A 25,368-nucleotide genomic window follows, 5' to 3' on the forward strand; every position below is an offset into this window, starting at 1 on the left:
GTTCCTTGTTCTCTTACCGTGGTCGGCTCGCGTCAACAGCAGCGCCCTGTGTTGTTCGGCGTCAAAAGACCTACGCTACCGCGGCGACCTTTGCGCTCGGCGGTTGCAATCGAGCCACCGATATCGGCAGGGTTGTCGAAACACGCCGTTGTTCCTTGACTGACGACGTTCGCCCGGCGCCGCTGCTACTGCCTGCCACAGCTCGCTGCTGCCTCAGGATATCGCCTGTCTCGAGTCCCGTTAAGAAAATGTGCTCCGAGAGTGTCGCCGAGTCGGTGGTGGTTGTAACAGTGTCCGTGCCTCGATTGTGTCGTTCATCGCATCTCGTTGACTTGGTCGTCGACGCCCACGTCGTTGGTGGACAGGTGTTGTCGTCGAGGTCGGCGGCGGGAGCTGTCTTCGTGTCGTCGTTGCCGCGGTTTTTGGCCGTCCATCAGCTAAGGCAGGAACGCCCGGGAGGCGTCGTTCCGCACGGGATCCACTGACGCCGTCGTCGCCTTCCCGTCGGTTTTGGCAGAGGCGTGATTCATTCGTTGTTCACCTGAGTGCGCTGCGTCCGCATAGTAAGTAAATGCAGCTATGCCTTTTCCCGCGAAGACTCTCGAGGGATGACTCACATTGACGACATAGCGTCAATGAACGTTCGAATTAGCTTGTTTTTATTTCGCCGAAACGAGCGGTTCCCTCCAGTCACCGCGTCACTTCAGTTGCAGCCATGGTGGCAACCTTGCCCGTGCGACTGAAAGTGGCTGGGGCGATGCTATGAGATAAATGATAATTGGAGGTCACCTGACTAATTACGTGAAAGCTCGCAACGCAGGCGGTCGCCCTGCCACGGCGAATGAGCTTTGTATATCGGGAATGCGAGGTCGTATACCACCGTTGGTTCTGCGCGAAAGCGGTAAGACGAGCGTAACGATCGAACTTAAACGCCCCTTTGTTGGACGACGTCCGTGCGACGTCCTCCGGAGCTCTCCGCTACCACGTGCCGCGCGCAGTTTCCGCACGTCAAACTTCCAGCACCAACCGAAAGCACGCAAGAAATGGCGCCTCACGGAGTGAGGTCATAAATGTTTGGACACTTAAGTCCACATGCAGTACGAGGGAATGGTTGCTATTGGAAGTTCTGCGCGTGCTCTTGTTCAATTCGTTAACGAAAACAGAGTGAAGAGTTGAGCCCGCCTGCATGATGAAACTTATTCAATAAGCCACATGACTTTTACGTGCTTCCGGTGTGATCACTGTGTTTAAGTTGTAAAGAGACCCAGAAGAAGTGTGGGACACCAGTTCTGCAGGTGCAGGTAGTTTCACTCTAATTCATTGTTTTTAATGCAGTACGTGTCCTACCGCACGGACACATTTAGTGCCACTTTCTGCAAGTGATGCCCTGCTTTATTGAGTGTGATTCCCGGATCTGCTTCTAAGTCTGTGAGTTTGGCGAACTCACTTCACTCGTCACGGTCGACCTTCACCCCGCTTGCCTTCATTTCAAGGGAACCTTTTCCCCCATGGGCCTGTCGTGCCTGAACAAGAGGTTATTGCTTGTCGTAATATGTATTTTTTTTTTCGCTAATACGTACACTCGAAGTTCGCAATTAACTCAGTAAGCGCTACCGACATCTTCCATTCTTTCCTTTGGCAGGTGTGTTTCATGCTTGTATTAACTTTTGATTATTTCTTGCTTAATTAACATCATCTCAACAAATAAGGATTCGTCATAAGAGCGAATCAAACATGAGAAGATAATCTAGCTTCACAACTTGTGCGCGCGGTTAAATATATCGAACGCATGTTAGCTTTGGCATGCACTGTCATTGAAATCAACCTGAAGTGATCACACTTCTTCATCATCTCTTTCCACTCTATGCTAATAAGGTGATGTGTCTGACTTTTACCTCTTCCGTATACTATGCTCACCGCTGTATATTTGGGCGTCTGGCAACATCGAAAGTCTTGTGTTGTCAGGGAAATTTCGCGTACATGGCCAACTCAGTGTTGTCAGGGGTGCAACCAAAATATTGACCAAGCCAGGAGAAAGCGCAGACTTATAAGAACAAAATTGGTCTGCTGGGAGTTTGTGCGGTACTGTGAATTGCTAACGCATGGTCTGTTCAATCTGACAAGAAATTGTTTCACCTGCGATGCGGATAAGTCATGGAACCCTAGTTACTTTGAGAAATAATTTCTCCGGAATAAGAGTTATCCAATAACGTGTGCAATTAACGCACTTTCTTTGTTCTCATCTCAAGACATGTCTCGAAAGTTTCCTCTCCAGCCACTTCACTATATGGTGCCATGTAGCCTATAGGTGCTCTGTGATGACAGTGCCATAAAATTCTGCTAAGTTTTTTGTGCAGACAACCTTGTGCTTATCCCTCGCAATTTTTCTGTCAAAAGGGGGCGCCCTTGTGAACAAATGATGCTGCCAGTGTAAAGGCGAAAAAACAAACAAACAAAAGCGCTTATCAGTGATTATGAAGCAGCCAGCCTCTGTTAAGACTCTTCATCGTGCATTCCTTATCACAAACCTGAAAGAACGTCTGGCAGTATAATGGGTAATGTATACGAAGCTACTATAAGCCCGTGGAGAATTTCATTTAGCTCATTTCTCAGAAGTTTCTCATAACAGACCTGTCTTTTTTACTCCCGTATTTGACCAGGGATCTAGTGTACCATTAAAACAGCAGGACGAGCTCGTGTTTGGTGCCGGCCGCTCTCCGATGGCGGTGGAAAGCAAGGCGCCTGTGTTGTGCGACGTCAGTGCACGCTAAAGAATCCCAGGTGGTACAAAATAGTCAGAAACGCTCAACTACGGCGTATCTCATAGCCTAAGCTTATTCGGGACATTAAATGACATGAAAAGAGCCATTAAAGAAGCAGGAAAACTGATAAGCAAAATTTTGACTAACCCGTAAGTTACAAGCGTTAAGTTCAGTCGGCCACTTTTCTTGTGCACTGAGAAAGAATGGGCTGCCGAAATGGCCGACCTGATCTCTAGTTTAAGATGTGACAGCATAGACATACTGGGCCCTTTTCGACCGGGTTGGCTGTGTGGAGAAACTAATAATGCAATGTTAATTTAATTAATCAGGCCATCTCACAGCAAGAACGCCGTATTTGGCGTACTAGCGCACAGTCGGAGCAGAGTACAGTTGGAAGGGGTTGCCTTACTAAACGTCTATGTTTGCGTTGTGGACCGAGCTCTTGCTTTTTGTCTTTTTCGTGCGCGATCTTGTGTTTCTCAGCACTTCGCCGCGTCTCTTGCAAGGTGGCGTCACTATACTCATTTTCTAAACTGTGGCGAGAAAGGGGAGATTTACACTGCAGAAAGTGTTGGGAAACTTTAAAATTTACCTTGCACATTCAGCCACTCATGTGAAAACAAGAGAAAAGCGTTAAAGTTGTCATATTATTTACCCCTGAACACAGTTATGCCTTGTATGAGTTGTGCTCGTCGTACATGATTTCCCCTCCCTCATTAACAATGCTTGATGGGCATTATTCTATGATAAATTATGATGAGGATGAGTAGAGTTCTGTGTGCAGTGTCTGTTTATTTTCTTCGCCGCATTTTGTGGAGAACCGTCTGGCTTGTAATGTAAAGTGAGAAGATATTGGACTCTGTTTGTATCCAGTTCTTATTCATTGTTCTAGTTATCTAAAAAAAAAAAAAAAGTCAGAACTCGCGCACAATTAGTACAGATATCAGCTTCTCGGAAGACTAAAATAAAGGGTAGCGACTGATATTAAATAGCCGGAAAAAGAGAAGCAACTATCGCTTCACAAGTTTGCCAATCATAGCTGGACTACAGTCAGAAAAATCAGCCTTTGCAGACAGGAAGAACAAATATGTTTTCATTACAGTGTTTTCAGCGGAAGTTAATAATTTATTTTTATGGGAATAGATTTCGTCTACTGTCCATTATCATTCTTCACTACGTTTACAGTAGTCAGGAAATTTTGACTAATAATCAGGGAACGTAGCTCGCTAGACGCTCTGGGTATACATACGCAACTCATGGGGAGTTATCCTCCTTGATTACGCTAACAATGGTTTCTTTTGTTTAAAACTACTTTGCCATCACGCATACTACATCGGGTGTGATATTTAACTATACCTAATCAGCTTCGTAACTTATATTTCTCAAGAGAGTGAACTTTTCCGGGTGTTCTTCGACACTGTCGTGGGTATCACCCCTAATATTGTCGTTTCTGTTTTTAACTTTGGCGTCATGCACACCTTCGAAAATGAATACAGTTGGATGCCACCATTTGTCTAGAGCGTTTGTTTGACGAGTCCTGGCGATGGACGACGCAGTTATCTACCACTGTGGCGCTTTGTGCGAAAATTCAACAAGCCTGTGGCTGGCGTTGTTAAAATAATTTTCTTTTCTGCGGTCTGCATAAACTCTTTTGTTTGAGAACTTTATCTTTACCTTTTTCACAGATATGACGCCTCGCGTACGAAAGCGGTTACGACGGCGTCTGAAAATTCGCTACGCGCCACGCAGATATGCCGAGTGTCTTCCCCATAGTGTCGTAAGCTTGTCAAAGCAGGAGCATCAGGCGATAATAACTCGCATATATCGCAAGGCCGTATATCCTTATCCGCGCGCTTATTCGCTTGTTTTTCAGGCACGATATCGCCGGAATTTCTTCGGCGCATATTTTGGCCGAGCAAGTAAGGACCCCTTATATTACCTACGTGTTCGAGTTATTTCGCCGAGTTTGCGTGACATGAACTGTTAGGTGACATTTCATGTCACGCAGTATATACTTATAAAATGAATTGAGGGAAAGGCGTTTCCTTCAATTCATTTCGCTCTCAAAGTGGGCACGTGTTCTCCTCTCACGGCGCTTTTGTGGTGTCCACCGAAAAGGAAGATAGTTTTGTGCCACGAGTCCAGCGTCGAGTGAAGGCTTGTTCACGCATGCGCTTCTCCATGGGCAGCGCAGCATCTAGGCACCAGTCTGGGAGAGGAGGAGGGGGGGGGGGGGGGGGCACGAAACTTAAAAGTTCGCCTCTGTGTCCTCTGTGCGGCGTCGTGTACTCCGCGATGGCGCGTCGAAAACGGGAGCTGAAAGCGTTTTGTGCTTAAAGGTGTATTTATTACAACCCTTTAGTGCGCTGTTTGCGTTCACAGCAGCACTTCGCATCTTTGTACGGAAACAGGCAATATAGACCTAGCTAGAGCAGGTGTTTGAGGAAACCAACCCTCTAACATTTAAAAACAGGCTTTTTGAGGTTCACATAAATACAACCTCCGCGGCCCATCTGTACTACTTTTGGCGCACATTAGGAAACAGGGGAATACTGATAAGTAATCATCTGGCTGGCTGATTTTTCATGATTAAATTTTCTAACTTACGATAGCTGTGCATCTAGTTGCAGTGAGGTAATTGTGTCCAGCCTTTACTGCTAGCCATATCAGTTTTCTGTTTTTACAAAATTGAAAACGGAATCGCCCTCGGCGCTGTGACTCTACCAGTATTGGCTATCTCGCACCGAAAGACGCGAGCTTTCGAAAAACCCGCACTCTAAGCACTGCTCCCGTCTATCAATGGCGCATGTGTTATATCACCTCCCTCTGACTCACGCGGGCTGGCGCAGCTAGCAACGGCGAGCACCGAAGTGCATACGGGACAGATAAAGTGACGTTGCCAGTGATTGACATCGCTGGGCTTAGTGCTTATATCGATGGTTTGTTTGGTTTGTGGGCTTTAACGTCCCAAAGCGACTCAGGCTATGAGAGACGCCGTAGTGGAGGACTCCGGAAATTTTGACCACCTGGGGTTCTTTAACGTGCACTGACATCGCACAGCACAGGGCGGGTCTTTCGAAAGCGTGCTTCTTATGGCGTGAGGTAGTAGTGGCGTTATCGGAAGTCTGAAAAGCTGATACGGGTATCACCAAAAGCCGGCTACAAATCTCTAATCGCAGCTAGACTCCCAGTTGTAACAGTTAAATGTTAATCATTGGAAATCAGTTAACTAGCTCACTAGTCAATATCGTTTCAGTCTTTTTATGTCCGCGAACGCTAGTGCGTTACAGCACATTTGTAATGCGTGCAGTGCGGTATGGACAAATTGGTAAGCTTATTCAACGATAAAACCTCATTTCGTTTCTGTGAATGCATTTTACGGACAAGGGAAAGGGGAAAAGAGCAAGGCAGGCGCTCACTAGCGATAACTATGCGTCATTCCGAACAAGAGTTTCTGCACAAGAACCAATTGTAATTGATTGTTGAGTTATTTCTACGTTGAAAAGAGAAAAAAAAGGACTCCACTTTCGAGTACTATGCATCGTAGGAAAAACTCTCTAGAAAAAAACTAAAAATGTGCGCTAAGCCCTGCCTTGACGCGGTTGATTCCACGAGAAGTCGTCATAGGTGGGATTGTAAGCTTGGTTTTTGCTTTAGCTGTTTAGTTTTTGCGTTAGATGAGTAATATGTAAACTCGCCTGAAATGAAGGTCGCGAGCATTGCCATCTTTCTGCCCCAGTTATTCTCATAAAGCAACTGATATCACTGACACTTAGCCAGGGTGATGTCCAGTAAGTACCTTCTCGCTGTCAAAGGGGTAAGTAAAGTTAATAAGCAAAGTTTCTCACTTGCTGTCGCCATTGCGAGAGATGTAACGAAGTTTAGTCCTCATGACGTGTATTGTTGATAACGTTCTTCTCTTTCATAATGGCGCGGGTCTCCGTACATTCCTAGGGGAAAGAATCCTTTGAAACTTTTCTTTATCCTGAAAGTGCCTCCTCTCATCTTCCCGCGCTATTGTTGGGATGCTTTTCCAGCTCCTGGCGTCAACATTTTCGTACCTTTAAAGTGGCTTTACGTGCTTTGCGCCTGCGCATTGTGGCGAAGCAAACAAAGAAAAATGTTGCGCACCTTCGTTTTTTTTTTTTTTTTTTTTGCTTCAGCAGGCATCAATCATATCGAGATCACATTTTCGTGGTCGCCATCTCACGTCAGTTCAACCAGGGCGGTCTATCGTGGGGCAATAGTGGAATGAAAGGAGGCCTTCGTTTACTTCGAAGAGTGATATGCAGTGAGTTTAATGCCTGTTAAAATGTACAAATGCAATATGCGAAGGTCCGTTAAGATTTAGTTCTCCCTAATGGTGTTATATTTAATTCCCTCCCATGTGGCTGTATGGGTGGTACAGGCGGGATGAGCAGAGGCAGCACATTTACGAGCCTGTGGCATTGAAAGCTCCCTGTTGTGCGTAGTCTATATTGAGGTTTATTTGTACGTAATATCTATTTCAGTTGATCCTTATTGTTGTTGCTGTTGTTGCCGTCATAAAAATTGCGCATACCCACTAGGGGGATTGGCCATTACAGAAGAATATCGGTCATTTCGAGTCGACGAATACAGGCTGTTGAGCTTCTACAGCTAATGTTAAAACTAAAAAAAAAAAAAAAATATCTAAGGGCGGTTACGTTGTTGTTGTTTTTTTTTATGCGAAATTTGAGCGCACCCATTTAAGCGTCCTTGCAAGCAAAGAGTTCGAGAGATGCTCGTGCATGCGTATGTGTCGTTATTGCAAAGCACTCTATTTTTGTCGTGGGCCGAAGAGAATTTCCCAAGAGAAGAGAAAGAAGAGCCACGAGCTCTGCTCCACTCTCTCGTTGACTCGTGACTATTTGGCCCGTGACTCTCTTTCGCTAGGTTATACCGACAACGCCACCAACGGCGACACGTCTCGATCGCCGAATAGGAACACAAGAACTGCGCTGTAAATAAAGCTAAATTGAGAACAGCAACCACGTCGAAGTAACCTTTCATTCTACGTGGCCCACGGAAGTGTGCCACAAGCTGAAAGAGAGCAAACGCGCTGTCCATTTACGGGCATCGCGCAACGAATTCCACTGAGTAAGGGCGGATATGAGCTCGCGGCTTTCGTCCGTACCGAATATATTTTGAAGATGGAAGAAATTAATTTCCCTTTCCTAGGGACTTTATTTTCTGCGAATTACAGGTGGCACGTCTTGACCAAATGTTCTCGCGTGATTTTTTTTTCCTTCTTTCGCGATTTCCGCGTGATTGGTCAGAGCCGCGAAAATACGGTTAATCGCGAGCTGTCATCGCGGTCATTTATGTTGCACATGTATTATGTCCAGAGTGAAAGCGGGAACATACATTCGCATTCAGTCAAGATCATTAACATGGTCATCATTCCTTTATTTTTAATATTGCAGACATGAATGGCAGGCGGTTGGAGGAGGGGGGGGGGGGGGGGGCAGAAGGTGACGAGGGCTCGCAATAAATAATACAACAATACGCATAACTATTAGTAGCAGACGCAAGCAAAACACAATTTTTAGCATACTGTATACGCACAACAAAAAAAAATGGTTATTCATTCGTTCAGAGGAAATAGTAGATATGCTGCTGGCAAACTTCTTCGTTTGCTCTAAGCACTTTTCCTCTGGACATTTACCGCCTTTGACGCGTCTTGAACTTCAGAGTGGAATTAAGAACAAATTCGCTCTTTTTTGAAGCCTCGCTGTTCCTTTTCAATTTGAAGACGAGTGAGGTAGGCAGCGAACGCGATGGTTAGATGGCATCCTCGAGGCACTGCAGATGAAGTTATGTGATGTTAGGAAGATAGTGAGAGACCGGAAAGCGTGGCGTGACATGGTCCATAGGGTCACGAAGAGTCGGACACGACTGAACGACTGAACTGAACTGTACATATTCACGCCTAGCCTACACAGTAAGCAGGGCGTGTTGGTTCGTGGGGTTTAACGTCCCAAAGCGACTCAGGCTATGAGAGACGCCGTAGGGGAGGACTCCGGAAATTTCAACCACCTGGGGTTCTCTAACGTGCACTGACATCGCACAGCACACGGAGCAGGGCGTGTATTTTCATTCTGTCAACAGTATACAATGCGCGAGCTATTGGTATGGTCTTGCGGCTTGTGTCAGGGCTTTTTGAAGCATCTCGGAATGCAACCTATAGGTAAGCCCCCAGCCTAGAGAATACGTTGAATTGTTGGCGTGGTGATGATTTTTTGAATGAAGAAAACGATGAAAAGAATTGATGTGTACTGATAGGTCTGAATAGGGTTCTTTTGCCCAAAAGCATCTCAGAAGGGTACCTGGTATGCGACACACCCGCATGAGAAAATGACGAAATCTTTACGTGATAAATGAATCAATCAAAAAAAAAAGGTACATGTTTATAACTCGAAATGAAAATGGGAATCGCACTGCTGTCTTGCGCATTCAAAAGCATAATGCTAATCGATTGCACCACAGAAGAAACGGTACTTGTGGCTCTTAACTGTGCCCTTAACCGTTTGCGCAAATATAGCACCGTCTCTTTACGTGGCACTGCTTACTGTCTTCACTGTTCTGTTGACAGTTTGGAAATGCGCATACGGGGCCGCGTACGTAAGGTGCTTTATGCTATGAACGTAGAAGAATAGGGGTAAGTCGTAAAGGAAGATGACAACCACGTTATAGCACACACACAAGCTTCTATGACTTTTTCAAGAATATTTCAGTACACCGCCTGTGTCTTGGCCAGTCCCTCGTAGTGGGTACGGGCCATTTTAATCCAAGATAACTATAGCAACTGAAGCTACTTCTACTTCTGTCATTTGAAACAAGAATAGGATAAAGGAGCGGCAGTTAATTGCAAATATCAAGCTTAATTGCTTAATTGCCTTCCTGCTGTAGTTTCACGCAGCTTTCCGCGGGCGCCTCTACAAATGTTCCATTTTCTTTTCTCTACAAAGCGCTTTAACATAGCCGGTGCAAGGAAACTCGCCGTCTAAACGCCGTTTACTCGGGTATAGGTCGAGCTCCTTTTCTTTGTTTTCTTATCGAAATCTTGCTCCCCCAAGATGGGCGTGGGTGGATGATGAAATCACGGCAAGGTGCAGGCGAAAATACGGCGCAGCAAACGCGCGGAAAAAAGAACGGCATAAAACGGCGGGAATGACGCTGCCATATGGAATTCCTACGTACTGCCTGACATTTGAGCGTTCACAAGCAAAGACACTTTTGCCGCCATATAGCGCTCGTCCTGTGGTTCTCTGCTTTGGTGTTTGTCTCTTGCGTGTTTTCCAGTCAATATGTTCCAACTCGCCCGTTTGGCTATAGTGTTGTACGCAACAGGCTCCACGCGCCATTTTTGTGTCATGAGAGTGGTGCGAAAGGTTATCAGACATGGCCGATGCGAAGATATTGGGTTTTAGAATCCTATAGGCGCCTCGTCGTAAAAACGAAATTTCTTCAACTCGCTCAGGGGCGTGACGAATCGTACCTCCCGAACGTCGATATACCGTGTTCTTGATATGCCTTGCATAAATGATGATACTTTACGAGAAACTGTACGCGCGAAAACCGTGCTGAACATAGTTTTTTCGTTAGAAAAAGTTCAACAAATACGATTCAGATTGTGCCCGCCCCCGATCCCCCCTCCCCTTTACCGTTTGCTCGCTCACCCTTTCCGACAGTAAGACGTGACTGAATCATGCATCCGTGGCAGCATGCCGATTTCGACATCTGCAAGTAGTCCGTCAGATATGTGCAGAAGTCAGCGGAAACTCCTTTTCTCTTGCAATAACAGTTTTAGTTGAGCACTACTGCTTACCGCTACCATCTATCGCTGCCGCGCGAGCGTCAGTACGCATGCGCAGATGACCTCAAGGGCGACAGATGGCGCCACGTTCCTGTCAAATTCCAGCTGACTCCGCACGCAGGGAACCAATCAGCGCGTGCTGTGCTGACGGCGCGCGGTAGCGGTAGACGGCCGCGCTAAGCGGCAAACTAATGGATCGTTCACACTTGAGCATTCGGCGGCGAGAGCGAGCGAATTCCGCCGCCGCGGGAGATAATTCGCCGGGAATTTCGGCGGAAGCCAAATCGGTCCGGGACCGATTTTTGCCGCCGGAGGTTTTTACCGCCGAATTCATCAGCCAATAGGAAGGCGAGGAAATTGAGCCGGCGCTGCCCACGACTTCGACCGGTTAGCATCCCTCAGGGGCTAACATGGCAACAGCGTACTCGCAATCGACCATCGGCTCAGGATAATTGTGAGGGCCACAGCCTAAATGCTTTCGATGCCACGACGCCGTGAAGCTACATTGTGTATCTTTTTTCGGCGGTATCATTTTTCGAGAGTTTCTACGTTTCGTTACGTCGTTTCGAGAGAGACGATGATCGGCGCGGCTCTGTCTCATAACACACTGGCGATTAACGTACAACTAAATCTGGAATTGAATAATGTGGTCTACATGCATAACAATCTTCACAGCTGTTCTTGAGGCCGCTCTAACACGACGATTACTGTTAAGATGTTCACTGCAGGCTGAAAACGGAGCCTACACATCAGAGAGCGTAGCCCACACCGTGACCCAGTAAAAACAGCAGAAAAAAAAAACAGATACAACGAGGAAGACGGTAATTTAACGAGCGAAGGGCCCATGAAAAAAAAAAACAAAAACAACAGAGCGCTTGCAATGCACAATAAATACTTTGCGTGTCTCTCAAGCTTTTGCTTTCCTTCTTGCACTGCGTATAACAAATCGATCCCTCGGTCATCGCAACGCTTCCCGAAATGTTTACATACAAATAAGATTTGGTTACCAGCAAACTAGTGTCCTCGCTTCTGCGATTACCGGTTTTGAAGCTTTGTCGCACTTTTTTCCTTGAATGTTCGTGCTACAGTTCGGTGTTCAGCGAAAATCACGTCCACAGTAGCAGAGCATGACCGAAGATCCGGCGCTCCTAAATTTGCCAGTGCTGTGAAACTCCACATGCTAAAATGATTCCAAAGCACAATATAGTTCGCATAGGTATCCAGAACATTAGGTGCAAGTCCTGACAGCCGGCCGCATGCTCCGATGGTCAAGAAGTTCTAATTTTTGGAGTGACAGCAATGGGCCTGTACACCTCGAAACGTGAAGTTCCATTATAAATGCGGCCTTGACATAAAATGCAAAGATATTTCCTACGTTCGCATGTTTCTTCTGGCGGACTAAGTTTGACACTTCTCTATGTCAGACAGTTAGTTGCTCGTTTCTTCTTTTTCCGTGATAGCTCCCATCCAATTACCAGAGCATCCCTGCAAACTAACCTTGTGAACCTTCTTCCAAACTTAGTGGCCTCTTCGAAATTTACCGATCGGCCCTTACTATTTGGTTTTATGAAAGAAGTTTACGATTCAGTGCGTTTTCTGGCAGTTCGCTTCTCTTATGAGTACTTATTCTCTGTTTCACGGAAACGTTTATACAAAGAATTGATATCTATATGTTGTACCCGCCTCCCTTATATCGTTCACTCTATTCTAATTGTATGGGGCATGATGTGTTAAAAAGGGTTCGCAAAATGCCGATCTCGCCTACTAAAACGTTTTTCTTTAAACTTCATGCCGAAGTTTTGCCTGTTAAAGTGTGGCTTCACAAATATATATATATATATTTTTTTTAAACTTCATGCCGAAGTTTTGCCTGTTAAAGTGTGGCTTAACAAATATATATATATATATATATATATATATATATATATATATATATATATATATATATATATATATTTGTGAAGCCACACTTTAACAGGCAAAACTTCGGCATGAAGTTTAAAGAAAAACGTTTTAGTAGGCGAGATCTGCATTTTGCGAACCGTGTTATATATATATATTTTCGTTTGTTCTGCTAATTGTCGGCTATGTGATACACCTGAAAACATCGAACACTGTTTTATTGCCTGCAAAGATGCAATATTATTTTGGGACGTTCTGCAAAGGACATTGAAGAAATACTATTTTGAATTCCCACAGTGTACGTTACTTGATGCCACCGAACATGACCACGAACCCTTTGACATGATTTTCCTCCTTGGACTGCACAGCCTGTGGAAAACGCGTATGTTGGATCGGAATGCTGAGCCTCTCGTCTCCACCGCTACTCATTTCGGCCAGATGGTGCACCAGCTTAGAGACACTTACGAAGATAGTGACTATAAACCGCACTGGCTGCCATTGTTGATGTGTTGTCTTTTCTTGCCACCGTTTTAGTGAAGTTGTGCTAAGTCGTATTCTAGTTGTGTGGTGTTGTGTTGTATGTTTCAATCAGACTTTTCGCCTACAGGCTGATTACTTTGTAAATAATGTATATAGCTCTATGGTGAATTTAAAGGCATGTAATAAATACCATGCTGAAAACAGAAATTCCGGTGTGGCCGAGTGGTTAGCCTAGGACGCCACAGAGCAAGAGATAGTTAGATCGAACCCCACTTGCGTTGTCTTTTTTTTTTCTTTTACAATTTTTTTAGCTTTTCAATGTATTTGAGGTGTTTTGTTACCTATTAGCTTTTGCTTTTTTTATCCGAGGCCCTTTTTTGCCAGGCGACCAGCGCAATAGGGAAGGATGCAATAGAGGAAGAATGACATTTGGGGAAGAATGACATTTCGAATAATATCGACGCTGTCCTTGGTATGAGCGACAAGTATTCCCCTTTTGTTTACGATGCCTGCAAATATCACGATGAAGCTCTTGTTGCCACATTACGTGGGTCAGATGTGCCATAATTTAGTGAATAATTGAATGAAATGCGTTTTTTTTTCCTTCGGCACTTAGCATATAGCTGTATGCATTTCGTGGCATTCGTAGCTGCAGTCGAGCGATCAGGCCAGGGTTAACGGGAGTTCGCAATGGAAGCGGCGACGGCGGCGATATGTTGGCGCTGATGTGTGAACGAAGGAGCAAGTCGGCGGCAGCGGATTTCGCTCGCTCGCCCCGCCGAATGCTCAAGTGTGAACGAGGCGTAAAAGTGTCCAGCAAGGTGAATACTTTCGTGCACAGGTAAACGTACACTGTCTTTCGTACAAATTCAGAAGCAACGCCCCAGTAGCCAGATCCGCCGGCATGAATGTCAACACCATAGGCCTTACCAGCATGGCTTCAGCGTGCACAGGACATCGGTGTCCCGGTGGCCGCTAACGCTTGCTGCCGAACTTTTGCAGAATGAAGCGAATGCGTTTACGTCGTCTCTCTTATCTGGAGCGCTGCTTGGAACGAAGAGCCTTCGCGTTTCGCGCAGATTGATTGATTGATTGATTGATTGATTGATTGATTGATTGATTGATTGGAAGACGTTTATTCCCGGTAAGAGTAAGGGCGCGCTGTCTCCGATGATGAATTTCACACGGCGCCACCATAGCCGCTATATATGTGGGCTATACAGAGCTTCCAATCCAGATATCAGGGATTTAATAAATTTTGCTTCGCCTCCTTCTGAAGTGACGGGACAGACCCGTACAATATATCGACCGATGCGCGCGCAAATGCGGCATTTTCTCTTATGTCCTCGCGTATTCATTGCCGAATGACTTTTGCGCACGGTGCATATATATCCTCGGCGTTGTGCAGCTGAAGTCTCTTTTGACCTGCCATATACGCTCCTCTGAAGAGATGGGTCTAAAAGAAAGCAGCTGTGCGTAGCCTTTTGAAAGCATAAAAGTTTATAAAACATGTTTTTACTGTAGTGCCGGGTTTTATGTCACAGAAGTATTTGTAACGTTCCGTTCAACTCGGCAGAAATGTGTCTGTTCGACCAAAGGGTCTGCAAGTTCAACGTTTCAGAGCAGTTGCTTTTTAAAAATCGAGCGATTTACTGAGTATTTGTAAAACGAGGGTGACGAAGTGCTTTGCCGACACTCATAATTGCCTTCGGTAGCACAGAGATTTATTAGGTGCATTATTAGGTTTATTAGCTCCGTTGAGGAGAATGCGAATTTCTTAACTAAAATCTGCTTCAAATTGTGGGATTGTGCTAATATATTGGAATGACGTGCATTGTGGTATTGCAACTTCATACTGGTCGACGAAAAAAAGTGGACGGCGCAGATTACCTGTGAAAATTTTTGAATTTATTTTCCCTTTATAATGTGTTCCGTAAACATACAGGTGTAGATGTATGCAAAGTCGTGCCTCGTCAGTAAGAGTCCCGTTAGTGCGGACGCCTCAAATTATGAACAGTTTAATGCCTCGTTAATATGGCAACTCGCTTTGCGGACAGGGGGGGGGGGGGGGGAAATGTGCGGAGCCCCCTGGAATCTATGTATTTTTATCGCTACTGCCGTACTCTAACATTTCAATTGTGCTCTTCGAGTTCGAAGCAGTTGAGAACGCAACTAAAAATTGTGAATGATTGAAGTGATGACGCTTCTTTTATTGTTCATTCTTTACACTGCGAAGTTGCCAAATCGATGCACCTTAACTTTCTGCACTGCATGAGCGGCACTGAGGAAAACTATCCCTGCAGTTTAATCAAGGTAGAAAGCTAAATTCAGTTGATTTCAGCCGACTGTGTGCTGACGTCGTGTGCGAATAGTTTACTGTAGAAGTTAGTTCGTTTATCCGTGATGCATCATTAAGCTATGTTAGACCGCAACACGCGTCAATAGGCACCCAATTATATATTTCAGCCATAACGGTACTCGGAGTAATAGTCTTGCAGACCCAAAAAGACTATTAATTTCAACTTCGCTGGCCACCGCTATGAAGACAAGCACACTTTAATCATAGCTCTTTTTTTTTACGTTTTTGTCTTCGCGATTCGTTATTACGATCGCCTTGCTTTATGGAAAGTTTTACTAGGGTACCATAGTGTCTATATTACGAGGCACGACTTACAGGGTTGTTCAAGACTTCCTAGGTCACAGCGTCTGCTTTTCAGTCGTGTTGCAGGGCAGTACGACAGCCCCCGAATCCCAAAGTTTGCATAGGATAAAAGATGAGCCATTCACACCACAAAACACCTTGTTCGCTTCGTACGAGCTTTAACTGATCAAATAGAACGCTTTAAATCATACCATTCGGCTTGGGGAACTTTTGATCACCCCCATTCGAAACGCGCTGTTCAAATTCTAAGTACAATCTTTCTTGTAACTTCTCATCAACTCCCTTTATTTCGGGGATCATAATCCGCTTAAACGCGGATTAGCGTTTCCGTGTGGCATAGCGGCCATTTATGCATGACTCCGCGCTTTTGCACCAGAAACTAATAGCGTCTCCTCTTTCGTTTTGTTTTCTGCGCAGGCCAGCAAGAACGGGAGAAGGAGCGAGAACACACCAGCACTACAAGCCAGGCTCGCCGCACCCGTAAACTACACGAAAACGACGACGAAGAACTACAACCGCACCACAACACTGAGAGAGCGACAGCGCGAGCACACTACACTCGGGACAGGGAGGGACCCAAGATGCGTCGCACTCGAAGCGCCCCAAGCCAGCGAGGTCGCTCGTGACCGCCATGTAGTCAGCGCCGCCCGGCATAGCCACCAAGAGGAGAGCGCGCCTGCGCTCCGAACACCGCGAATAAGTTTGCAGTTGGGTCGTGTCCGAAGGCATCCACCGCAAGGGGGAGTGCCGCAACCGAAGGCAGAAGCAGCACAGAGGGACTCCGAAGCCCCGCGTGACGCCTTCTCTGCTTACAACCCATGAACCTTGACTGCTACCCGGCCGACGGGACGGCGGCGATGTCCCCACCGCCGCGAGACATGTCGCCTCCGGCCGCGCCCTGCCACGCCGATGTCGCCGGCGGATCTGGCGACGAAGACCCGCTTGCCTACCAGACAGACCCGGGTCGCACAGGAGCCGACGAGCCTCGCGCCAAGAAGCGGCGTAAGCAAAGCAACCCCGTCCGCTACCACACGTCGCCCGTCATCCTTCCAGAAGGGCCTGATGACCTGGTCGTCGCCGCGGCGACCGATCCAGTCGGGACGCCCATCGACGAAGAGTGTGTCGAAGACGTGCAGCCCTCTGCGAGGAGCCCGGCTGCCGAAAGTGATGACACGGTCGTCGACACGGGCGTCCTCAACCTCGAGACTAGCAAACGGCGCCGCAGGGACGACTCCAACGGAGAGTCTTCGGAAGCAAGCCCGCTGCGATGCCACCACTGCAACGCTGGCTTCGCCACTGACGACCAGCTTCGGCTACATATCGAAGAAGAACACGTGCAGAAGCTGCTCGAAAAACAGCTCCAGCAACAGGCCAGTTACAACCGAGCGTTCGCCGCTGCCGCGGCTGCTGCCGCCGCCGCCGCCGCTGGGGACAAGAACTCCGGCTCGACAAGCTCGCTGGAAATGCAGAACCCGCCGCCATTCCTAGACCGGAAGCCGACGGTCAGCGAGACAGCAGAGTTCGCCAAGAACCATCCGTTCCCGTTTCCAGCCATGCCGCCTCTCATCCCGATATCGCAAAGCGGCAACGAGGTTAAGCCCGGAAGCCTGCCTGTGCCTCTGGGAATGTTCCCCAATCCGATGGCACCGTTCCTGTTTCCGGTATTGCAACAAGGTCAGAACTCATCTACGCCCATTCCCAATGGGAGCGCGGCTCCCAGCGGAAACATGCGCATCTTCAACCCGGAGGCCTTTTGCGAGCTCTGTAACAAGGAATTTTGCAACAAGTACTTCCTTAAAACTCACAAGGCAAACAAGCACGGCATCTACTCGGTAGAGTCTCTGGTGAGCTCACCTTACGCACCGGGCTTCTTTCCACCAGGACTAAGCGCATCACCATCGATGCAACTGATGCTGCAGGGACCCATGTCCGACCCAAGTATGGCTGGCCGTCAGGGCATCATCAACATGGAGTCATTCTGTGAGATCTGCCAGAAAGAGTTTTGCAACAAGTACTTCCTGAAGAAGCACAAACAGAAAATCCACGGAATTGTAGACCCTACCACGCAGCCGCAGCAACAACAACAACAGCAACAGCCCCCGCAGCAGCAGCAGCAGCAACAACAGGGCAGCTCCTGTGACAACTCTGCTGACAGGAAGACGAGCATCTCACCTACAGGCAGCATAACGACTACAGAGCCTGCAGGGGTAGTTGCTGTGTCAATGAGCGACAAAAACAGTGGCCCACCTGAGCAACCGCCGCCGCCTTCAGACCCGTTTCGCATGGACTTCTCCAGCCTCTATCCGGGTGTTAACGGGCGTTTCAGCATGCCAAGTCTAACGCCGCCCACAGGAACGATGGTGACTTCAGCGTCAAGCAACTCCCCCATCGTCAGTTCCTCCGTTGGCGGTGACCCGAAGTCGCTTCCGGCGTTCTTCAACCAGAACTCTTCTTCGAGCACCGAGAGCGGTTCCACAACCGTCTTCACGCCGGAGAAGCTTCGAGAGATGGGCGTCATCAACGCGGAGGCCTTCTGCGAGATTTGCTGCAAGGAGTTCTGCAACAAATACTTCCTCCGCACCCACAAACAAAACAAGCACGGCATTCCGGCTACCGATCCTCCGCTCAAGAGCAGCTCGACGCTATCTCAGCCGCATCAACATGGGCTGCCCCACCATCCCATGCTGCCGCCGGCGGTATCCATGGCGACACCTACTTGTACGGCCGGCTTGACGACTCTTCAGGAGACACCCGAGAACTTGACTGCTCCCTCAAGAACAGCAGGAGGCGGGACCAGTCCGGAATCCGCAGTTTTAAAGTCCACCTTCGCCAGCGACTTCGAGCCGACAGCGGACCTGACCTGCGAGATCTGCAACAGGCCCTTCTCCAGCCAGTACCTGCTGAAGATGCACAAGTTCTACACCCACAACGTTCCGTACGTGAAGGAAGAGGACGAGGAGTCCAAGCCGCCTTCGCCCACCGGCGGGAATAACAACCAGTTGCGGTGCCCTCCGCCGCGCGAAGACCTCATGAGGATGGGCAGGCAGTCCGAAGTATCCGGCGGTGGTGGCGCTTCTTCCTGCCATACGGAGGACGCGGCGAGCCAGGACCTGCAGAAGCTGCAGAGCATGATACGCGACCTGACGGCCTCAATCGCCAACGAGAACAAGGTCGTCTGCAACGTGTGCCGCACCGAGTTCGACAACAAGTACTTCCTACGGGCGCACATGATGAACGAACACGGCGTCCTCCTCAACGAGGACGGCAGCAGCCTGGCGCCAGGTTCCTCGTCACCTGCCAGCGCGGGCGCCGCCGCAAGTCAGCAACAGAGGGGCCCTGGAGACCTGCCTCCGCCGCCGTTCTCCGGGGTCGCCTTTCCGACGCCCGTGTTCGACTCGGAGGCCTTCTGCGAGATCTGCCAAAAAGAATTTTGCAGCAAGTACTTCCTCAAGACCCACAAGCAGAACATCCACGGCATTAACATTGACGGCGACATGCCTTCGGCGCCGAAGAAGGACGATGCCGGTCAAGCCAAAAACACCGCCGGCAAGATGAGCGGAGCCCTGGTTCCCGTGCCGCCACCACCGCTCCTGTCGCTGGCGATGCCATCGGTGCCGACACCCGACAAGTCCAGAAGCCAAGTAACGGGACGAAACTACTGCAACATATGCAACAAGGAACTGTGCAACAAGTACTTCATGAAGACCCACATGTTGAAAATGCATGGCATAAACCTGGACGAACACCCTGCTGATGCAGCGCGGAACAGCATCATCGGAGGCGTTACCTGCGAGATTTGCCAGAAAGAGCTATGCAGCAAGTACTTCCTCAAGGTTCACAAGCAGAACACGCACGGCATAATCGAGGACCCGGCCAAAGAAAACTCTAACCACAGCTCGGTGGGAGGGAGCACCTCGGACAGGGGCGAGCTGCCCAGCACTTTCCAACCTGGCGAGGTTAGCGACAGCGGCAACCGAAGCTTCAACCACTACACAGAGATCTGCCCGCTGTGTGACAGGCGCTTCAAGAGCATCAAGTGGCTGAAGACGCATATGGTGAACGACCACAGCGACATGCTCAAGGAGAACGTCTACAGCCGCATGGACAGCGTTCCTCCGGGCGCAGCGAAGCTGTGCATCATCTGCGGCCAGGGCTTTCCGGACAAGGTAGCCCTTCAGGTTCACCTTATCAAAGACCACCGCACCACGAGCGAGGAGCTCGGCCTGATGAACTCCTCCTCTCCGGCAGCTGCCGCCTCCGATCCCTTGGCGGCCGTGGCCCAAGACACGGTGAAGCTGAACGGCGCCGCTCCGCCGCACCCTGCCGACAGGGCCGCGCACCTCTTCAAGCGGCCCGGCCTCGCGTCCGCGCTGGGCGGCAGCGGCAGCACCCGCATCTACCACTGCTCCTACTGCGTCTATTCTACGCGATGGCTTTCCAACCTCTACGCGCACGAAAAGAGGCACACGGGAGTGAATCTGGAAGGCGAGAAGCGCTTCGTCTGCCGCATCTGCCACCGAGCGTACCGCTACAACCATTCGCTACAGCGCCACCTGCTTAACCACCGGGCAGCGGGTCTCGCATCTGCCAGCTTGGCCAGCAGTGCCACCTCTGGTGCCAGAACGCCCAAGACGCTTCAGGAGCAGCCCCAAGACCTGTCCGCGGACCCCGCCCGGGCGTCGTCCGCGGCCCCCTCCATGCAGCAACAGCAGCAGCCGTCCAAGCTGAAGCGCTACCGCTGCAGCAAGTGCAACCGCAAGTTCCGTTCACGGGAGCTGTGCCTCAACCACATCTACACAGCGCACGACGCCAAGAGGCCGGTCAAGAGCGGCCGGCCGTTCCGCTGCCGCATCTGCGGCTTCGCGACCAGGGCCTGGAACATCCTCAAGATACATATCATGAAGCAGCACCAGGACGAAGCCTCGGTCGAGGAGAAGAGCCTCGGCAGCCAGCCGGACGTTTCTGGTCCCACCGTGGCAAACACCACCGACGACGAAGGCAAGCCCACCAGAACACCAACGCCCACCAAGACGGCAGGCCAGCTGCCAATGACGTACGCCATGCCCCAGAGCCCGCCGTCGGCGGGCACCTTCATCATGCAACCGTTCCTAATAGCGCAGCCCGAGTCGGAGGATGCCAAAAACGACACATTCGTGCCGTCGCTCGTGTACCTTCCTGTCTGCCAGAAGGTGTCGCAACCGATGACCGTCGCGTTCACCCTGACGCCCGCCTGAGCGGCCAGGCCCGCCTTGCGGCAAGCCCCCGAAGACTTGTCCATCCTTCCTCCGAGGGAAGCACGGCACGCGGACACCCGTCGAGACGCCACAGTTCGAACTCTTTCTCACCGCGAGGGTGCGCGCGTGTCGGCAAGCTCTTCGACGCGAGCCTCGCGACGGGTCACGAAGACACACACACAAACCCAGACGACAGAAAGCCACCACCAAAACAGATACACCATGATGCAGACGGACTGGTTGTGGTGATCACGAGAGAATTACACCGGAGTGCTCGCAAGACGACGATGGCGGCGCCAATTAGTGCGCTTCGTCCCTCCTTTGAATACGTGCAATTCACTTTTCCCGTTGCCCCTATGGCAGACCTCGCGTTGTCGCTCTCCGCAAAGAATGAAAGAACAGTGAAGCAAGCCTGGCAGGCACTGACCTCTGGCTCCCCCAACGCTCGCCAGGGGAGCCTACACAGCATATCAGCAACACTACAGCAGCAGCCACGAAGAGAGAAGCAGCGGCAGCAGTAGGACACGACTGCTGCCTTCGCGTCGCAGTTCCGTGTTGTGCGCGCTACAAAAAACTTGCTCGTCCCCACCTCGGTCCCGCAACCGGGGAACATTGTGCCGTTCGCAGCCCACAAGATGAAGGAAGAGAAACCTCCGCGCCTCCGGCCGCGCCCCAGCGACAGGGATGCAAGACAAAACGACAACATGGGGTCCGCGGCCGGGGTCGCGTCAGTCCTTGCCTCTTCGCTGCAGCCGTGGGACGTTCGTGTCCGCGCGCATCTCTTCTTCCGGAACTTCTTCCGTGGAACTTCGATGCACCAGTTCCGTTTAACGGGAGGGGGTGTGTGTTACTCCGGAAAGTGTTGCTTCGGAGGCCCTCCCCAACGTTCCACTGTGCGTCTGTGCAAGCCACCTGATTCGTGTGTGTAGCCGTCTCGCATCTTCGTCACCGACGACAGTTCCGTCTTCTTCACCGCCGTCTGTTTCATTGGCACCCGAGCCAAGTCTTCGAACGAGGGTACAGTCAAGTCGACGAAAAGAAAGGTGGTGTCCTATCCGGGGAGCCAGCGAGCAAGAGGCCAGGAGCGGTTGTTCGTCGCTACTACACTTCAGCAGCTGCCCTGCAGGGGGAATGTGTCACCTGCTGTGCCGTTGTCAACGGGGGCCGTCGACCGGCCTTTCCTCGTAGACGACGATCAACCAGGGATTAATCGGCACGCCGTTCTCAGTTTCTCGTTCTTTTTTTTTTTTTTTGTCCTCCGTTGTCCATGTACCTCATCCCTGTTGCGCGTTGGCTTCTTGTGCGCCGGACGCGACTCGTGACAAGGTCAGTCTACCCGTTCCATCATTCGTCTCGTGGAGTTGTGTGGCATGCCTTAAACGGACGGAAACGTGACGGGTGTGTTCGAATTGCTCGCAAACAGGTCTCGCCGACTGTGCCGCTCAAATCTCTGCGCCTTAGCCAATCTGTTTGAAGCGCTTTGCTAAGAGAGTATATTTGACAGGCTTCGCGTTTCCTATGCCTTCGAGGCTCCATGGGTCTCGTGGATGCTGTTTGGATGCAGCGACATAAATCCGACGAAATTATCGTGACCACGCATCAGTCTTTTGAGCAGCCACCAATAACGAAATTATGCAAAGATGAACTTTTATTGACGGACCGCTAATACGGGCATTTGTCCTTCTCGCATTGGCTCTAAATTGATTACGGAGGCGTAGACTCGCGACGATTCCAGTGTACGTGTGCAACTCGCCATGTATGCTCCAATTTTGAGATTTCTCGGACTTTGGTTAATTGTTGTGGTAGTTCATAGATGTCGCCACGAGACCTAAGCGCCTTGAACATTGGGATACGCTTGGAATTTGAGGAGCGCGAATCGACGGCAGTGTCTGCCTTGGTACCAAGGGGACGTACTACGTGCGCGCTCGGGTGCCACGCGCTGCGGAGTCGACGCCCGGGCGTACGTGCGTCGCAGCGAAGGCGACGCGTCGAGAATCAAAACTTTTTGTCACATTGTGATAGAACGCCGTTGAGCAGGCCACAAATCAAAACGCCGTTGTTACGACTGACACCGAGAGTGTCGGTGGTTTTGGTCGATTTTAGTCCTTTTTTTTTTTTTTTTTTTCCTGTTCTCGCGCGGGCGTCGACTTCCAGCGCGACCGCGCTCGAAACAGGACGACTCCTCTGGTCCCGACGAACCTGAAAACAGTCCCGGTTTCTGAGCAGAAAAAAAAAAAAAGCTCGCTTTCGCATCCACGTTACGCGTGCAGGAAGGAATAGGAGAGTAATTTAACGAAGCAAGTCTCTGAGGTATACAGTGCGAAGTGCAATAACGTTGAATGCGTTGAGAAACGCCTCGACGTGGCTGGATTGAAGGAAGAGCCGTGAGCATAGCTAGTCGAACAGAGTATTTCCGTCTTCTTGCACCCTTTGGGAAGAAGTAAGGCAAAGACGGTCGTCCTAAAGAAGAGAAATGTAGAGGTTATAAGAATAGGAAATGTAGCGAATTGTGGGAAGCAGCTTTGTATTGCCGCTTACTGATGACCATTAAGTTATATTCATTTCGTTCAGTCGCTGAAGAAAAAAATATTGACCCTTTAACTGTCGCTCAAGATCCCGTCGAAATTTTATTTTGCAGGAACCCATCAGAGTTTACCAAATATCACGTTGTAGGAAACTGGGAAACGTCGCATCACAGACGCGCTAATATCCAGCAGTGAAGGTTCTTTCTTTTTTTACGCTAACAGAGGCTTGAAAAGCTTAAAGATGCGCTTCAGCACCCCAAACGGTGTGTCTAAATTAACAAACTGTATGCAAGATGAAACGCAACTTGCCTAATAGGATAACCAGTGAAGCGGCCTTGCTGGTGATGGGTTCTTTGTCAGCTGTATAAGGAAGGCGTCACGGTTATGGCGCGTGTTTTTAAGGTCACAATCCTAGAAGGGATGCGAGCGTAAATATTCCAAGTGTGCGCGCGAGTGTGGACGCACCTTCTGAGTGGTCGCTAATAGGACATCTCAGCATCTCGGCGGACACGAGCGCCGCCCCGGCGGCGCGTTCGTCATTAATCATCTGTTCCAAATCGACATGCCAGCCGGAGAGGTGGTGCTGTGTGTGTGTGTTCTGAAACTACGTGCACGTGTGGTGGCGACATTATTTGTGTATTTATATCGTGGCGTGTTTCTTCTTTTTTTTTTTATTCGGACTGGAACATGTTTGTTCGCATGTTGTGTATGATGAATTACTTGCCTGTCTTGTGTATGCCATCTGCACGCGTGTCTTTCTTGTTTTTTATTTTGTTTCTCTTGCACCCAGCCTCCCCTTTACGAGGATGCCAATTTTATCGCTTTTTTTTCTTCTTTCATATTTAAGGAAACTTTTTGAAGGATATTTGTTCCTCGTTACGACGTTTATAGTACCTACACAAAAGTAAAGCCCCGACAAACATGTGTTCCGCACTGCTATCTCTTTTCATGTTTACATTTCTGTTTGTAACCTAGTCTGTGTAGACACTCGAGGCGTACACTTTTATTCAGAACTGAATCATTCCAATGTCAGCCCCATGGCTACCTCGTCTGTAGGGAGAGACTATTACACCTGGGCTTTTACTCATGAAGCTTCCCATCCTATCGCATCTCACTAAACATGTCAGTAGGCGTCGAATACAACCAAAATACGCCAAAATAAATCGTTCAGCGAAGTATTCACATGATGACGTCGATACTTCAGCTAAGTTAAGCTCATAGCCGTTCATAATAAAGTCGATGCATCTCAAGTGATAAATCGACATTGGCTTTACAATGTTTCAAGGGGCATCTGTGGAGTGTTCTCCGGTGGCTCGTTGGGATGAGTGAAGTTTGCTGTCCCGCAGTGTCAATCGGTGAGGGAAGAGTACCTACCGTCTACCGTGTCTCCTTTCTATGCCCCCCTTCTATGCCCTATCTTCTTATCTTCTTCCCTCCAATCTACTCGTCTTGGTAATACGGCGTCCTGATAACCATGTCCTAAGCGTTCAGCTCAAGCTGCTGCTGGAGAACTCATCAGCCCTGATTTGTCAGTGCAAACCGTTTTTAAGAAATGATAAGGGGGATGAACTTCAGGCCCGTGCTGACAGTTGTTCTCCTGTTTGCTGCAGACTCGTACAAATTGAATTCGTCGCTTCAAACGAGGAGCGCTATCTCAGAAAGGCGCGTGCAGGTTGCGATTTGATGGAAATCCCCCCAAAATGCCTAAAAAACTGCGTCGAGGTCATAGACCTGACAAAAAAAAAATAAACAAAAGACAGAAAAATATCGGAACGAACTGGGTTTTCATTCGGCGTGACGGGTGGAAAATAAAAGCGCCCGCGAATTATCTCCGACTTTCGTTCTTCAGGTCAGTCCCAGCAGCGTTCCTTCCTTTGTTGCTCACTTCGATTTCGGGCTTGAAAGCGGGTGTACATTTTCCTCCTCCTCCTCCTCTCTTCTTTTGATGAAGACGCGGACCGTGCGG

The 25,368-nt window shown here is 49.1% G+C and overlaps 1 protein-coding gene across 1 annotated transcript; it reads left to right on the forward strand.

The window, feature by feature from the left end:
* Positions 1–472: 472 nt before the first annotated feature.
* Positions 473–24,333, forward strand: LOC146181787 (uncharacterized). Its single transcript, XM_084576792.1, has 2 exons — positions 473–563; positions 16,061–24,333. Exon 2 carries the CDS (start codon positions 16,462–16,464, stop codon positions 20,875–20,877), a length of 4,416 nt encoding a protein of 1,471 aa, XP_084432918.1. The 5' UTR covers positions 473–563; positions 16,061–16,461; the 3' UTR covers positions 20,878–24,333.
* The last annotated feature ends 1,035 nt before the right edge of the window (positions 24,334–25,368 follow it).

Source organism: Amblyomma maculatum, chromosome 8 (genome assembly GCF_055883805.1).
Source record: "Amblyomma maculatum isolate TAMU_Amacu chromosome 8, ASM5588380v1, whole genome shotgun sequence".
NCBI lineage: Eukaryota > Metazoa > Arthropoda > Arachnida > Ixodida > Ixodidae > Amblyomma > Amblyomma maculatum.

Bases quoted from the DNA above. Each gene is read 5' to 3' on its own strand.
- LOC146181787 (XM_084576792.1), top strand. From the start codon at position 16,462: ATGAACCTTGACTGCTACCCGGCCGACGGGACGGCGGCGATGTCCCCA.